Below are 18949 nucleotides of genomic sequence, written 5' to 3'. Positions count from 1 at the left end.
TCTCACGAGTGACATTAATCCCGATCAACGCCTATCATGGCCTATCAGCTCTGCCTTGTAAGTTTTAATTAAGTTGTTCGACGAAATACTCAGCTGAGATATACACGCCGTAAGGATATATTTTAATTATTAATTAATACTTGTACGTTTTCATTGAAATTTCATAAACCGTGAATTATTTCCTCTTATACTAACCTTATAATATTCGTGTTTTATAGGCTGTAACAATTATTAATATTACATAATAATCCAGTTACGGTTAAGTAATATTAATTTTATGCTAATTTACGGAAAAACAATTTTCAGACTATACATTTAATAAAACAACGCTTAATTGATCAGTTACTAAATAAGTTAAGTTTATTATTAATTATAATAAAAATTACTTGACGATTTGGTATAAAGTAAATTAAAACTTAGTAATGGCGTAATATAGCGCTTAAAACTCGCTAGTTCTCAATTGGTGGTAGGACCTCTTGTGAGTCCGCACCGGTAGGCACCACTACCCTGCCTATTTCTGCCGTGAAGCAGTAATGCGTATCGGTTTGAAGGGCGGGGCAGCCCTTGTAACTTGAGACCTTAGAATTTATATTTCAAGGTGGATGGCGCATTTACGTCGTAGATGTCTATGGGCTCCAGTAACCACTTAACACCACGTGGGCTGTGAGCTGGTCCACAAATCTAAGCAATAAAAATAAAAATTGAGCGCGAAGTAATTATATCGGCAATAATAATATTGTATATAGTTGGATACTTAATTTTACAAATCCAATATCATTTTGTTTCATAAATAATTGCTATTGAATATATTTAACATATGGCAATCGATTAAAGATTCCGTATTTATTATAGTTACTGCTTTTATCATAACGTTCATTAAATTTTTTTGTAAAATTTAAATTTACACATAATCTTTACTATTCAACGGGTATTTATTTAATTTCCTCAACTGTTTATTATTTATATAAAATCCAAAAGCATGAGAATTCTGAGTTTAACAATATTACAAAAAATATATGTATTTAAACACTCATTTTCAATCTTAATGTAGCGTCTATTATATCAATATATTCTATATTAAAAGGAAATTTCGAAAGAATTTATCTTTTAATAATATTACACTTTTAGGTAAGCCCGACCGCTACTCTATGGTTGAAAGCATTAAAAATGAAAGAAATCCTAGAAATCGCGAAGTAATCCGATCGACATTAGCGAGACCGCTGGAACAGATTAATTCACTTTCAATTCACGACTTCAATACTTCAATTTTCTTTAGATTGATACGTTAAAAGTATAAGTGTTGTTAAGGAGGAAGTTTTTAAAGCAATCGTCATTAAATACGTCGGCAGTGACGTTTATAACCTTTGGCGAGATAGGTCCTCACCTTATTTCCGTTGGAATAATTTTAACGCTGTCTTTTACGGGAGTTTGCGATCGTAAACATTCGAATAAGTACTTGTTCTAAACAAATATAACACTAAAAGGAAACCTTAATAAAGTGTTCGCCTATTTATATTTACAAACAATTTTAATCTCACTCAAAGGTAGCCAGCATCAATCATTATGTCATTCTAGTGCAAATTACATTTACTTTTAGTTATAATTTTTTAAATTTAATATTAGGTAAACGATTTCTGATCAACTAGCAGAAACTAACAAAAATGGTGCGATAAAACAACATTTTACAAAATAATTTGTAGGTTGATCTTTAATTGGTGGCGGCACACCATTTTTAATGATAACTAGAAACTTTTACCTTACTATTTGTAATGAAATTGAAGAATTTGATACATTTTGTAGATTATAATGAATATTCTTTAAACCATTATGAAGATTCCTATGATATTAGTATTAATTAAAATGCTTCTACTGGAAATGTAAATTTCAAGAGAATATTTTCTTTAGTTTACAAGTTTAAAAATCTAGAATGTTAACAGCGAGGCCTCAAAACTACCTACCTAACCTATATCTTTCAGTATCCCGGTTTATATGTCAAGTGTAGAATTTTAGCGTATTTTTTTAGTAAATATTATAAGCACTATCAGTATATCTAAATGCACTCGCTCGTATTTATGGCTCAACTCAAAAGCTTAGGTAAGTCCCCACCTTTTTTTTAACTGGGTGCCGACTCTCCAATGAAGTTCTCATGCCGAGGAAGCGCACCAGCTATATGGAACTGCCAATGTGTTACAAGCCACTCACCAAACGACTCTAACTTTTTTCTGGCAGAGCGAGACTAGGGGGCACGCCTAATTGGCGTGCGGGGTATGTGCGTCTTGACGGTTTGCAGATGTTGGGAGCACACTGCGTATACAAGTATGTTTTTACAACCAACAAAAAAAAAACTCGTCTTGCACTGCCACCCGAGGTTCGATCTCCACCAGAGGTCAGAACTTGGCAGAGTAGGGTTCCGGTGGTCAATACTACAACAAGACTCGCAGCGCCACTCATACGATGCCTGACCGACGGGTCATCGACGACCAACGGGCGGTGTCGCCGCTGTTCCCATTAGGTCAGAACCATCCTGTGGGGTTCGAATGCTTGTTCGCTGCTCAAGACCGCAACCAGAGGCGCGACTCATTCTATGTGGGCGGACTTGGGCTGCAGGAGTCTTCGAGGCGAATCAACGACTCTACACCAGCCCAGGCGATGCCGTTTGTCTTCCATAATACCCCGCTGGATCAGACCCAACCTGCTAAATAGAAATGCGATACACCGCCAACCGGTCGCTCTAGTGTTTTATAAAAAAACCCACAGCAGCGCGAGTGAAAGGAGGCTTCCTACCTAATAGGAGGCAGTTTTAAGTTTATACATATATCAAGGGAGTGAAGATGATTTGGAAGTCGTCGTGGCCTTAAGGATAAGACGTCCGGTACATTCGTGTTGAAGCGATGCAACGGTGTTCGAATCCCGCAGGCGGGTACCAATTTTTCTAATGAAATACGTACTCAACAATTGTCCATGATTGACCTCCACGGGGAAGGAATAACATCATGTAATAAAAATCAAACCCGCAAAATTATAATTTGCGAAATTACTGGTGGTAGGACCACTTGTGAGTCCGCGCGGATAGGTACCACCGCCCTGCCTATTTCTGCCGTGAAGCAGTAATGCGTTTCGGTTTGAAGGGTGGGGTAGCCGTTGTAACTATACTGAGACTTTAGAACTTGTATCTCAAGGTGGGTGGCGCGTCTACGTTGTAGACGTCTATGGGCTCCAGTAACCACTTAACACCAGGTGGGCTGTGAGCTCGTCCACCCATGTAAGCAATAAAAAAAAAGATGTAGGAAAACTAGTACTATATTTATATAAGTAATAAAGGGTTGCTAACCAGTTCAAATAAATCCCATACCCTTGATATTTTCGACGTTATTATAATTATACGAAAATTCAATAAGCCTGTTAAAAACTTTTTTAAAGTTTTATTGACACTCAGTAAAACGATACCCATATTAAAACATTGTAAAGAAATTTCATTACAATGTTTAAATTCAATTAAAAGTTTCATTATAATGAAAAAATTAAATAATGGACTTTTTTGAATAACCTAATCGTATAGCAAATACTATTGGGTGTATAAGGTTAGCTTTGTTTATAAATCTTTTACATTTTTCCATCGCATTATAAGTTTCATAAACACATTTCTGAAACAAAATATTTAAATTTAATTATTTGAAATGTACATGTCACTAAAAAGTTTGGTTCGTGAATGTAATTGAAACTAGTTTCCGCGTTTGCCACTTAACATTATAGCGTGGCAAAGGTTATACGAATGCTAATTAAACTTGCTGGGTGCAGGCGTTAACTGTTGATACTCGTATTTGTCACATGCGACTCATTAAAACTTTTGGTGTATCAAAACATTTTCATCTCTATTATTTTGTTAAATTTAATGTTGACTCTCGACGTTCTACATATCAACACTTTAAAGTTTACGTTCCATACTACTTGTAAAAATCGTCAAAAACTTACGATTAAGCTGGAAATGATTCTTAGAATTAACCGGTTCTTTCGGTCTTGAGGATGAATTGATTCTAAGAGTTTTGAGAATATATAGTTTTGAGAATATAATATATTTCCTACAATCATGACACGGTTTTTATAATTTTTATTGCCCTTATAGGCAATGCATGAGGCCCACCTGATGGTGAGTGATTGCCGTCGGCCCATGGACGTCATCAATACCACGTTTTAGAAGATGATGAAATTGTTTTTTATGCGTGTAAAATATAATCATTTATTCCTGAGTAATAATTTGAAATTCACACTACCCCATCCTGATTTGCCAATTAGTTTCGTGAGTTAATTACATCTTTCGATAAATTAATTAAAGTTCAGTGTTCACGTTAATGAAGAAATTAATTCCATTTATGTAAACAAACTTTTCGTCAGAATACTTTTGATTCTTATTTTTGTATCGGCCAGCCGGTCGGTCAAGTTTCTCAGAATCAATTTAATATTTTTTCAATTTTCAACGACTTAGGACCTTATCGATTTTCGATAGTCCATTAACGAGTGTGAAATTAATAGATAAATTTAGTTCAATGGATTTTTTGTTTTTTATGAAATATAGATTTTTTACCTTTCTTCTCAATAGTGACTGTAAATAATTTTAGTATTGTATTAAAGTTTAATTTCATTTCGTCTAATAAAACTTCATCTTAAGAAAGAAAACAAAATTTAAGGTCTTTCTTTAACAGAAGCACGAAACAGAAACGATGAACAGAGACCATGAAACGTATTTTTAGTTTAATAACTCTTAATACCTAATAAATATGTATGTACCTACACAATTATGCACCCTAACGGGCCCGTTTACTCAAAGTGATTACTTAAGAAAATTCAATTTATGTGAAAAATAAAAGGATATTTTTGAAGTAAAACTTCTTTAGGCACGACATAAGAATAACATAAAAAATATGTTGGGCATGCGAACCTTTGCCCGATCTGGGAGTAAAAAACCACGACCTTTGACCCAGCAGTCAGGGCCGCTGGTTACTGCGCCAATGAATCGGCTAGATGTTTGGTATAATACCCCTGTACCATAATAATAAGAAAAAATGCGTATTCTATTCAATTATATATGTACCGATGAATATACGGTTAAGCTAGATAAGTGATAACTAAAAACTGCGCCAATCAGAAGGGTCCAGAGGAAAACTGAAAACAACGTGGGGTATGTTTGTTAGAGATATGAGCAAACACAATATTCCTGAAGACGCACACCATAATAAGCACGCCGCGCCGACCACATTATAAGAAACACTACTCCAAATGGTAGAGATCGTGACAGAACGAGAAAGACAACGAGAATTGTGAGTGTTTTGAAGCATACTAATAATAACTTACCAGCTTTGTCCAGAAGAAAAAACAGAAACACTCTTGTAATACGTACAACGGTTGTGAAATGACTATGCTTTTAAAGGAAAATTAAACCATTGCGTTTGCGGAACGATTACGATGTAATAATGTGATAACCCAACTAATCCTACTTTTCCGGTTTACGACCTCGTCCCTGGACTCATTTCTAGTGGCCAAGGATTTGATGGGTTCCGTTGAATGAAATTTCTCATGTTACATACTTCGACTTTTATAGTCGTATAATGGAATGGAAGTCCCTCACATTTCACTACACCCTCAGTGATACCGTGTGCTTGAAGTAAGCATTTACATTCAGCCGAAATTCCGTGCCGTAAATCTTTCAACTGTGTTGATTTCGAACGTAGTCTTTCATGCATATGTATTAGAAAGCAATCGGATTGTTGTCGATTCAATTTTCCTTGTAATTACTCACGTATCTCTTCATTTTCTATCGGAATTAATTTCAATTCTAATTTTCGATATGGAAAATATATCTCATTTTCGGAAAATCACTTTTCACGAATAACATTGTACTTGTTGTATTTAAGCAATTATACTACATAATATGTAAGTGAGTGTGAATTATAGAAGGTTTTCAATAAGTTTTATAACTCAATGTACTTTGTCTATGAAGATTAGGTTTGTATTAAATATTAAACATGTTTAGTAAATTACCCAAACATTAAAGCAGTTTTTATGCGAATAAGTAAGGCTGATTTAGACATAAACGTAATGTATAAATTTTTACATTTTAAATTTGTAATTCGAAGTACTTATATTAAATTATAAACATAAAAATACTAACTTTGGTAATTTGAATTTTGTTATTGTTAACCTAACTGACACCTTTTCTGAATAAACTGTGACAAAATCAAAATTAAAGATATTTAATAAGATAACATGCTATTACATTCAAGTTTGAAAGTAATTTTATTAGATAACTTTTACACTCGAAGTCTAAACAAACAAACTGACAGATGTTTCTTAATAAATACACATTTTCACGAAATACGAGTTAACCGATACTTGTTAAAATTTCCGTACAAGTCTCATGAAGAGGTAGCACACATTAAAAATAATTCCCGAAGTTTCCTCGTCAGATTCGCGTAGCGTGAAATATCAGTGAGATTTATATTGGGCGGTCTCGTTTTTAGATTATAATCGTATTGCGCGATATTAACAATTTGGATATACCTACGTTGATTTTTGTATTCGTTTAAATTTTCACAAAATTGATTTTTATGTGTGCATAAAAGCATTTCCACGGAACTTCTCTGTAAGAGTAGCCGGTTGGCGGTGTATCGCGTTCCGACCTGGCAGGCTGGTGCTAGCCCACCGGCGTGGGTGAGCCCTTGCTCGCTCACATATCCTTGTGAAACTGGAAAGGCCTCCGGGTCACCAGTAAGCCCTATCATAAAAAAAATAAAGTCCACAGGGGTATTCCGGGATATCAGCGGCACAGCTTGACGACCTGCCGTACTTAGATGGCCGACATAGAGTCATCGACTATTGCCGCGATTACCCGTCGGCCAGGCGTCCTACTGGTTGGCGAGTCTGATTGTAGTGATGGCCGCGGGAAGCTCTGTGCTCTGCCTGGGCTCTAACCCCGATCGGAAATCAGAACTCGGGTGAGAGATTGCAAGGGGAGTTGTTTGATGGAGGGCCTTAAAATATCCCTGGGTCGTGGTCTGCTCCTAACATCTGCAGACCGACAAGTCCCACATACCCCGCGAGTCCCCTAGGCGTGGACACCTCGTAGGAGGTTTGGCCGCCTACCCGAAAAAAATGCCAACTAGTAGATTTCCTGAAAATTTCATCGAAATGGTCGACTTCATATGGAAACATTTTTTTCAAATACCGATTATGTTCGTGTACTGAATGAGGTACCTGAATGATTCACCTTTTTACCCAACTATCATATAAGGATGCAAGGATAAAATCACTACTTACCTTTCCGTCACTCTTGCGATAAGCATCGTGCACATGCCACAACATGCACATCCCCACCGTAGTCACCTCCCTCCCAATCTCGTAGTGGTTCATTATGGGATTACTTTCCATTGGCGGGGGACTTTCAGACCCGGTCAGCCTGGAGACTATTCCAGACATCCCGCTTCCTATGCTTTGCTTCACAAAGCCAGCCAATTTCGCAGCCGGATCCAGGGCACTGGCCCCACGTCCTGTTAAAAATAAGAAAACGTTAGATTACAATGGTACCCCACTAAATATATACCTGTATATAGTAAAAAGCGATTCACCGGATATTAGAGATAGTTAATAAAATTAATTATTCTTTGTTGAAATCTTATATTATTTATTATTATTATTCTATTATTATTCTATTTTCAAATTGGAAATGTATTGAACATCAATAGCTCACTAATTCACACAATAACTATATATATCATAACCTTAACGATTGAAAGTGATAACATTTTTAATATCATCTTTTATCTAAACTATTTAGAGTTATGGTAAGTATGTACATACCCGTAAATAGAATGTGATACAAACTAAGAAATAAACTAATTCACTCTCTCATTATTAGATCATTTTTCCTATCATTTGATGACCGTTATTTGTATTTTGTTCTTTATTAGATTGGATATATAAAAAAATTGTAAGAATTGTATAGCAGCTACCTATAGGTATATATATATATATTAATTATATTAGTTCAAATTGCAATTACTCGTAGTAGCTGATATCAAATAATAAATGTCAAAAATTAAAATTTTAGCAGCATTTAAATTCGATATTTGCCTGAGCCACTTGATACGAGTACATTTGATACAAAAGCACATTTGATATGAGTACATTGATGAATTTTGGCTATTAATTTAGTTTCCATTTTGTCAAGCTATGAACGTGTCATTAATAAAATTAACACGCTCCAGAATTGTGGTGCATTTTAATTTTCGCTTGATAATATCTTGTTCTATAAAGCTTGACGCACTTTTATTATGTTCAAAATATACTATAATGTTAATGTATATTAAACCATTAATGCATGTTGTACAAGTGTTTATAGCTAATATTTTTTTGTTTCTTTATTTTTTCACGTTTACAATGCAAAAAGCATTAGTAAGTGAATTGTAGTTTACTAGGAGTCACAAAATGAACAATAGTCGTTTAAAATTTTATCAACAATTCTAATATAACAGTGGTGTAGTAGTAGTATAACTAGAAGATCAATATCCCACTTTTGGGGACAAATATGAAAATGATTTCTCATTCGACTCAATAACTTATCTTGTTTAAGAACGGCTGTCAGGAATAAACTAAAAATAATTAAGTTCTAAATTAAAAGTTTAGAAATTTACGAAAACTCATTTGTAATGGACATCAAAATGTGTAACAAAAAAAACGAGGTACATTACGAGGAAAACGACGACAAAAGCCTCCATATTGGGATACTTCTGAAACATTTTCTTGGGATCCACAAAAGATATTTTACTCTTCTCAATTACTTACAACCAATGCTGTACCAAATGAAATTCGATATTGTTTACTTACAATCTTAAAGGCCGATACGACAGGGCTGCTCAATCAGGAGTGGTTACTTGTTATCGTAAATAGATATTGGTAAAACAGTAACATAGTTAAACCGGATCAAACCTCGAAACATAATTAATTCGATTTAGAACAGAATCTTTAAAATACAATAAATACCACAGAACTTTTACTTTTATTTACACGAAAAGATAAATGAAACTTAATCACTAATATTATATATAATATTATATTATAATTATAGTATATAATATGCTATACATGTTTATGTTAGTTAAAATGTTCATCGAAAAAAAAAGTAAGATAATCGTGTTATTTATAATTTAACCACAGTCTAAAACACTTCCATGTGATTCCACTTTGTTTTACCTTAAATGTGTTTGTATTTGGTGCTACAGTAAACATTTGAAAATGTAATAAAATAACTGATATTTGTAAGTAATCTCAGTGGATACACATTGAACGACTCTCAAGGTAAATTAATTTCTTTCTTCACATAAATATTGTGAGCTTCACTACAAAAAGGTTCGGTACGATCCCTATTTATTCATTAATCTCTCATTTAGTGAGCATTAAGTTCACAAGGTACGTACTAAGATGTTAAGAATACTTCACATCTTTTATCAAAATAAAACAACTGACGAAGCTTAATATAATAAAATTGAATTTACAAATAAGTAGACATTTAAAGGAGTAATGATCGTACTTGGAATATTATATCGATCCTGGTTGTAGTTTAATATCAGGTGCCTAAAATGATAATTTCAGTGAATAACGTTGTTAGCTAGACTTAATATGCGGAGTTTTTTACTGGTGGTAGGACCTCTTGAGTCCGCGCGGGTAGGTACCACCGCCCTGCCTATTTCTACCGTGAAGTAGTAATGCGTTTCGGTCTGAAGGGTAGGGCAGCCGTTGTAATTATACTGAGATCTTAAAACTTATATCTCAAGGTGGGTGGCGCATTTACGTTGTAGATGTCTATGGGCTCCAGTAACCACTTAACACCAGGTGGGCTGTGAGCTTGTCCATCCAAATAAGAAATAAAAAAAATAAAAAAAGTTGAGATGGCGAGCACAGAAGATATTTTTTCATAGTACAAGTTGGAAAGGTGGAAAAGATTATGAAAAAAAGAAAAATTGTGCAAGAGGAAAATCATTGTAAATTATTCTTATTTATTTTTGTAATTTTCGACCTGGTGAATTTTGTAATGAAAAAGCGACCTCATATGTTTGCAGGGGCCTAATATTGAACAGTAATAACTGGCATCCTATAGATCACAATCACGTCTTGCGCTCCATAGCTATAAACTATTTGGAATTACAGATTTGAAGTCATTGTTATCACAGAGACACGTGGGCGTACGTGCTCAGAGCGATCACTGGCGGGTACATTGTGGCTCTTAATTGAACCTAAAGGAATTCGGAAATTGTGGCAGATGCTATTTATTCTTGCTACTGGCTCTTCAAATTATTTCCGTTTCACGATTGATTTCTGTATACGTGTTCAAGCTCTATAATGATTATAATTCGATAGGTTTAGTGTAAATGACAACTGTTTAATGACTACATCCATCGAAACTCACTGCGTTTCTTTCCTACATATGAGTCGACTATTATCAAAGCCGGCAATCTGACTTTTGGACAATTATTGGTAAATCAGAAAAACGGATTATTGACTTTGTATTCCATTGGCAGTCACAAAACTCTTCGGAACGACATCTTAGATAAATAATAGGTTAAGTATTAACCTTTATTTAATGCAGGTTTTGAACCGTATTCTTTGAAGGAGACGATTATATTCAAATCAATCTGTATTGACATATCAATAATTTTTTTTTGTCCTAATGCACAGATTGCCACCTTTGATAATAGACGACTCATATATCCTATAAAAACACACATATATCAAGAGTCGACTAATTTTTACCGAATGTATTTTTTTAATACGCTTTTATTAGCTTCAGACGTATGTACGTTAGTATGTTAGTATGTAACGGAATCTTTGAACATGATTTTGACCAGGGGGTCAAAATCGAAATGAAAGGTCAAAACGTCGGATTAACTCGAAATTTGGTATACATATTAAGGACCGCTGACAATTATATATTTAAAAAAAATATTGAAATTCAACTAAAAAATGACAAAAAAAATGTTTAAAAAACTAACAAACTACGCTTTTATAGAAAATCCAACCAAAAAATAGAAAAAAAAAATATAAACTTGAATAATAAATAGTGTAAGAAAAAATGATTTTATTGTAAAAAAAGCGTGGGGTGCACGTTATCAGTAGTTATAAATATTTTATGAGCAGATATGAGTAGAAGGGCTATTTTGATAATATCTTGAAGAGCACCCCACGCTTTTTTACAATAAAATTATTTTTTCTGACCCTATTTTTAATTAAAATTTATTAAAATTTATTTTCTATTTTTTGGTTGGATTTTCTATAAAATCGCATTTTTTTAGTTCTTTAAACTATTATTTTTTTGTTTTTATTATAAACTTATTAAAATGTATGAATTAACCAATATAATAATTCAATCTACGGTCCGACACTACAATCTGTTTAAGTGGCCACTGTACTGAACATCAGATACGGTTATTGATTTTACAGTCATGTTTGCAGTCAACTCCAAGCCGAACACGCCAATTATGATATAATGTTTTTTTATATAATACTATACGTACCACACAGTCTCGCCCGTATTTATTTTGTAATTCAGAATCCAGAAGATAGTACAGAATTGCGCTAGTTATTTATCTCGCCATGCTTCATATCTCGCTATGTATCTTGAATCTCGCCTTTTAAGACTCGTCGTTGCCAAGTATCATGGTCACGACGGTGGACAGCAACAAGTCTGGTCCAATCTATGCCAGAAAGACACGACGTTGTCCAAATCCACAACAAACAGAAACAGGCAGGATGCTGAACAACCTATGCGGTCTCACGAAATGGCTTACCATCACCAGAACCACTACTACTATAATACAAACTCAAGCCAGAGTAAGGGAGTAAAAGTGAAATATCGTAGGAAACTAACTTGAAGAAATCATACCAGGAACGGAGAAGTCGCTCAAGGAGGCCAAGATCTAGGTAGATCTCTTGTAGACTAGTTCGACAGAGTTTTATCCTGTAAGATTACCTAGCCTTAAAAAACTTTATATTCGTCTTTTAGACCTAAAATTTAAAATATTATAATATGAAATAGAACAAACAGATAAAAGTAGTTACTCAGTTTCAGCAAAATTTTAAATTATTGAGTAACGAATTAAAAAACATTTGTCCCATATTAAAAAACAAGTTAACTTGATTAAACATAGCTTTGATACGATCACGCTGCTGAAGTAAGTTACAAAACCAATTTCGAGAGCGGATTCCAGATTTTTTTCAAAAAACTAAACGCATTGGGAGCATTCTTTCAAATTTATTTGTGTTAATTCCGAAAAACCCGTTCAGAAATTATTTCTGAATTGTTTTTATGGTTACCGAAAATAATTTAAATAGTTAAATTTGACATTTGTCAGGATTACAATCTATCGGTAATCACTAGTGACAGGGCACTGACGGCAGACGGTAGGTATAATCAGCACAACTATGAGGCAGTTGTGTGTTTGGATTTCGGACAGCGGTAGTACATACGCTATTAAGATTTCATTTCGTTCTGATAGGCGGCGGTATTCACACGACATCTACAATTTGAATCCGGAACACGTGTTCATTTGTTCACACATTTAAAAATGTCCATTCACCAATCATTTAATTTAAACAAACATCAAGCTCAAGGTGGGTGGCGCATTTACATCAAGTTGGGTGGCGCATTTACATTGTAGATGTCTATGGGCTCCAGTAACCACTTAACACCAGGTGGGCTGTGAGCTCGTCCACCCATCTAAGCAATAAAAAAATTTAAAAATAAAACATATAATTTTTATTTCACAAGCGAAAGCGCGATTAAATTCCCCCAGGAAACTACACTATTTAATAATACTGCATGCGGACCTTAGGTCTCGTCCCTGAATGCAGCTATACACGGGCTTTACTGCAGAATCCAAGGTTTTTCTTGCCTTACACCCCCGGTCGTCACACAATCCCCGTGAAGGTGATGCAATAAATATGTGCTCTTCCGGCGTAATACGTTCCTCGTGTAAGGTATTTCTGTAAATTTATTTGTAAAACCGATAAATGTTGTTCAAATTGACTCATTGTATATAATACGAACAATTACGTATTTGTTATTTTAGTGAAGCCATTCATATATATATATATATATATAACTAGCTGTAACCGCCGGCTTCGCTGGTCATTTAAAATTAACATTATTATTTCTCACCCCCACAAAGATTTTCATCATTAACGCCCCCGCAACTGGTGTAGGGAGTCCAACACTCATATAAATATTATGCCTATCCATTAGCCTATCCATTAGGTACATGTATTTTCTACATGGATACCAAGTTTCAAGTCAATCGGATGCATGGTTCAGTAGTTATAACGGAACATCTGTAAAAACCACTTTAGATTTATATATTAGTATAGATATACAGTTATTTAATTATAAAAATGTCTATTTGGACTATGTAAACTGTAGATGAGTTTAGATAAAACGGAAATTTGAGAATTTCTAATTCCAAGTCGAAAATCTGCCAGGAATACGGTAATAGTCTGCCCGGATATCAATCAAAGCTACTGTTACCAATTTCCCACTTCCCGCTCTATCCAGTCTCGACTTACTTCGACCTCACATTTCAAGGGGTTGAACAGGTGCCGTTGTAGTAATATCTATGGACTATGGTTGCATTTACCACTAATTGAATACATTACCTAATCTATCACTTAAGTACATATATTATTATTGGTGGTAGGACCTCTTGTGAGTCCACGCGGGTAGGTACCACCACCTTGCCTATTTCTGCCGTGAAGCAGTAATGCGTTTCGGTTTAAGGGGTGGGGCAGCCGTTGCAACTATACTTGAGACCTTAGTTTTTATCTCAAGGTGGGTGGCGCATTTACGTTTTAGATGTCTATGGGCTCCAGTAACCAATTAACACCAGATGCGCTGTGAGCTCGTACACCTATCTAAGCAATAAAATAAAAAAATTGCTGTTGACCGAACCGCAACCGTAAAATTTAATCGTTCTTCAATTTAAAAACTCATCGTTGTGGTCTTATAAATTAACCCAGACGTCAGACGTAATCTCAATTAATTACGAGTGCCCGCTTCATCATTTTTAGCTGCAGACTAAAAACTTCATCTTCACTAAGTGTTCAGGCAGATTTCCTAAGCGTTTCGTTACGAACCGGTGAAAATAGTAAAAAAAATAGGTTTACCCAATTATGTCGTTACCGACTCTGCGATGCGATGCGACAGGCTAGCTTAATCTGATTTTTTTCATGGTTGACACTGTCGCTTCATTTCACATTTTTAAATTCCGAAGAGATTTTCACCGTTATATCTAGTTATGTTCTGTAATTCTGTAGTTCTGTGTTCTGTGTAAACGAGATTAATAAAACCGAATAGATTATTCGCTTATGCACATATAATTATTAAAATAATATATTATTAATTCTATTTAGCTACTGTCGATCTTAAAGTGGAAACGATATTATATGAAAGAAAGACGTCACCCAAAGAGTTACTCGACAAAATTAAATGTATGTTTAATTTTAATATCATTCCAGTTTCGCTCCAAGAATTTCTTGGATATAGGTATTCTGGATATTGTGAGATTTTATTTTAGTTGGTAATATGTGCGAAATCTGTTTAATAAACAGAGAATTTTCGAAATGCTCTAGAATATAAATTTTGTTGTTTGTGTTGTTGTTGTTGTAGCTATCGTTAGAACGGCTAAACATTATTCTTAGAATATGTTCAAGTACTAGCTAATGAGTATATTTAAATACAAGAAATCAAGTTTATTGTAAAATAGTAATGTGCCACGGCTTCACACTATTGTTCTCTAGGGAGCACCTCACTAGGATGAGTCTCGTCTTGTAATGAAACAAGCTGCTACGAGCTTCTCCGGGCTAAGTTGTAACTAAATTGATTCAGTTGTTTCACAATTTACATACAACATGTAAACGGACTCTTGTATTGTTCAATGTAAATACATTGCAGCAACGACAGAGGTCTACTGATGCTGTTTTGAATAGTGTGTTTTTTTATGCAACAGAAAACGCTATTAAATACATTCTTTTTTTGTAAAATTAGCATGTTATTAATTCATATTTCTATAATTGTAGGTACGTTTTTTATTGCTTAGATGGGTACGGCTCACAGCCCACCTGGGGTTAAGTGGTTACTGGAGCCCATAGACATCTACAACGTAAATACCGCCACATACCTTGAGATATGAGTTCTAAGGTCTCAGTATAGTCTCCGCCGTGATATATTTTTGTTTTATGTGAGCGAATATAACAAGAAAAATCGAACTTTCACATCCATGCACATGACGAGCAACGAATTTGTTGGCAATGTCGATTGTGTAACGAAGCCGTCTTACATTATATTAATTTGGATATGGTAAAAGATGGAGTATTGAATACTATTTCAGGTGTATATAGTGTATACATAACTTAAAATAAAAGTGATTACGCTAAATTATGAAATCAAAATACATGTAATAGATATGAAAATATTTAACTCAAACGCACTTCCGACTAGAAACAAAGGACAATTACTAAGTCGTCGTGGCCTAAAGGATAAGACGTCAGGTGCATTCGTATCTAGCGATGCAACGGTGTTCGAGTCCCGCAGGCGGGTACCAATTTTTGTAGTGAAATACGTACTTAACAAATGTTCACGATTGACTTCCACGGCGAAGGAATAACATCTATACTAATATTATAAAGAGGAAAGATTTGTTTGTTTGTTTGTTTCGAATAGGCTCCGAAACTACTGGACCGATTTGAAAAATTCTTTTTCCATTAGAAGCCGACATTGTCCCTGATGAACATAGGCTACTTTTTTTTAATTGTTTTTTTTTTTTTTGGTTTCATGTGTGTTTTAATGTTTCCGAAGCGAAGCGAGGGCGGGTCGCTAGTCGTGTAATAAAAATCAAATCCGCAAAAATTATAATTTGCGTAATTACTGGTGGTAGGACCTCTTGTGAGTCCGCACGGGTAGGTACCACCACCCTGCCTATTTCAGCCGTGAAGCAGTCATGCATTTCGGTTCGAAGGGTGGGGCAGCCGTTGTAACTAGACTGAGACCTTAGAACTTATATTTCAAGGTGGTTGGCGCATTTACGTTATAGATTTCTATGGGCTCCAGTAACCATTTAACATCAGGTGGGCAGTGAACTCGTCCACCCATCTAAGCAAAAAATAATAATAATTGTTTTAAAAAAAAAATTGTGTTTTAATATAAGTAATACATACAGTTCTTTGCGCAAAGGTTTTCGAAGAATGAAAAAAATAATGAAATCGGAGTGTATGTAATGTATTCCTGAAAAATTAATTTATTCATTTTATGAACCGCATTGGGGATACGTTCCAATGAATCTTTCATTCACCCCTAAATCAATTCATGGGCGTTAAAATTTCACGTGGAGGTATGTATTTGAGGTTGGTTTCAATAAACTTTTCTTTTTTAATTACTTTTTCTTACAATAAAGACGCTTTAAAATGTGGATGCTAATATTATTTACAACCTTGTAACTCGTTGTTTGTAGACATTAATTTCATTAACTAAAACCGGGAATATTTAAGATCTAATATAGGCATCTTCGACGATGCGTCCTAACCGCGGTGACATTTTTCTTCAAACGGGAATCCGAGTTACTAGAGTATTAACTCTGTTACGGTAGCGATTGAACGATGGCATAATGGGTTCAGCGGTTTCACAAAACTTCAACTATTGATCATCCGACGCCACATCGGCTGTCAGCGTATGGTTACATTATTCGAAGATTTATGTTCCCTTCTTCAGATTCCGGATTTAACCCACATCACAGCTACAAATAAATTGACACACACTACAGTTTACGAACTATAAGATTTATTTTCTTCCGAATCTCTACTAAACAATAAATATTTCTGAAATAATTACTTTAACAGCATGTATCTTTTGTTATACTGGATAGACTAAGAGCAAGTCCTCTAAAAATAATATTAATTGGGAACGGTAATAGTAACAAAAGGAACTGTTTCACATTATAAATATGTGTTGTTCTCGAGGACGCGAATGAATAGAACGACGTAATATCGACGTAAAATCGGTAACATAGAAAGGCTGTATGATATGTACAACAGAACTATACATTATCCTTCAGTGAGTATCATAAAGACGAAAAAACTATTCACGGAAGAATTGAAAGCGGCATTCTTAGCGACGTATTGTAGCAACTTAATGCGCTCACCAACCTGTATTTATGGTGATTACCGCGCTCTTGTTAATTTCGATCGCGATTCTATCGCTTATCGGAATGAACGAAGTTTTAATTTTGTCATTACACGCGTGTGCTCACAATACGTCCGAACACCAGTCATTATGCAAATTTTAATTAATGTAGGTCTGATTTTCATGTTCGTCGTGTTCATGATGTTTCATCGTGTAGCATATATTTATAGGAATCAGGAAGAAATCGCCGTACTTGCCTCCACATGATTGGACGGTATGGAGTATGTCGAAATAGAACAAACTAAAACCCCTTTGTCTTTCAACGACTTGCACCTAAGCCTCGAATGAGACAGAACTCACTCGAGCAGGGCTAGACTTAAGATGACGAGAACACGTGCTTAGTACATATTAGAAATAATTGGCACCTGTGGGAGTTGAACAGAGTCGCTGTACTTGATACGAGTACACCGAGCGTCTTATACTTTAAGCCACGACTTTGGTTTAGAAATCTCAAAAACATTTACAGCAACATCCACTGACTACATCATATTTTATACATAATAGATTAAAGATAAAATGCAGACTCCGTAAACTATGTATTTCGTCGATACAGATACTTGTTTTGAAAATTACACAATTTCAACATACATACTTATTCACTTTATAATTATCGTTTCTTGTTATGCGACAATTCGAAATAAATGACATTCCTTTTTTCTCTTACTTATTAATTATTATAGATTATTTATTACCTTTGCCCCTCTATTTGTCATTTGATTCTTTTGTTTAGTAGAAATTGATGAGCTTTATTGTTACTTAAATCCAAATAATTCGAAACTGGAAACGATTATTTTTGATTTTTTAAAGAAAACATTGCATCCATAAAAAAGGGAAATAAATTTTTTGTAAATAAAATGAATTTGATGATTATTTCAATTTCGGCCACCGGGCGAATAGTACCTTTTATAAATGCATAATTATAAATTAGATGTAATGATACATCGTAAAGCATTGCTTTACGTATTTGTTGTACCTACATATTCAATGAAGGTAAATTAGCATCGTTCAGTGGCTGCTATTTATTTAACGAGACTCGAAATCGACCCACATTCTTACAATATAGTTCCTACGTGACAAGGAAAGGAAACTACTATATTTTTATTTTCGCATTTCGCCTGTACGGAATCATAATATATCTGTGGTATTCTGTAGGTTTACGTCGTAATTAAGTACGGGCCAGTCATATATTGAATGTTGAGAGCTGTGCGGTTAGAATTACCTTTGCAGCTTAATCTCGTGTTTTAGTATTCTCACTATTTTTATAATTTAAGACTTAAGATATACATATATAAAATTATAATGAAAGATTGAAAAAATTTTTATTTTTTTATTTATATCTAATTTATAGCTATAATGTTGATTGAAACAAAAAGGCATTTTAGCCTTACCCTTGTTGAGAAAATATCATGATTTTTATAGTTTGCCCTACCTTTCTTACCTAAAAATATATGATAATATTGAAGTTTGAGAATTTTTGATATTTTCAATAACTTGTTTTATATTAACTTTTGGACCGTGAACAAGATAGAAATAAAACAAAAACGTTTCTCTATTCGTCTAGAAAATATGGCCACAACGGTCGCTCATAAATGTTTTTTACAGCCAGCAATATAGTGTACTGAATAGTACTCGTTTGTTTTTATTCGCGATATCTTCTTTTTACATTAAGAGACTGAT

General features: G+C 34.4%; 1 protein-coding gene across 6 annotated transcripts in view; it reads right to left on the bottom strand.

Annotated features, from left to right (window-relative positions):
* bma (SCY1-like protein bma) overlaps positions 1-18949 on the bottom strand; it is a 98707-nt gene that overhangs the window by 61223 nt on the left and 18535 nt on the right. For all 6 annotated transcript variants that reach the window (XR_016323400.1, XM_089729060.1, XM_028177258.2 and 3 more), the window contains exon 2: positions 7312-7541. Coding sequence is in view for 5 of the 6 variants with exons in the window: in XM_089729060.1 (XP_089585186.1) it covers positions 7312-7470 (159 nt within the window). In the remaining variant the exon portion in view is untranslated. The remainder of the gene's footprint in view (positions 1-7311; positions 7542-18949) is intronic.

This window comes from Bombyx mandarina, chromosome 01, assembly GCF_030267445.1.
Source record: "Bombyx mandarina strain Sakado chromosome 01, ASM3026744v2".
NCBI lineage: Eukaryota > Metazoa > Arthropoda > Insecta > Lepidoptera > Bombycidae > Bombyx > Bombyx mandarina.
The sequence above is the reverse complement of the archived record's forward strand: the minus strand, read 5'-3'. Positions and strand labels throughout refer to the sequence as shown.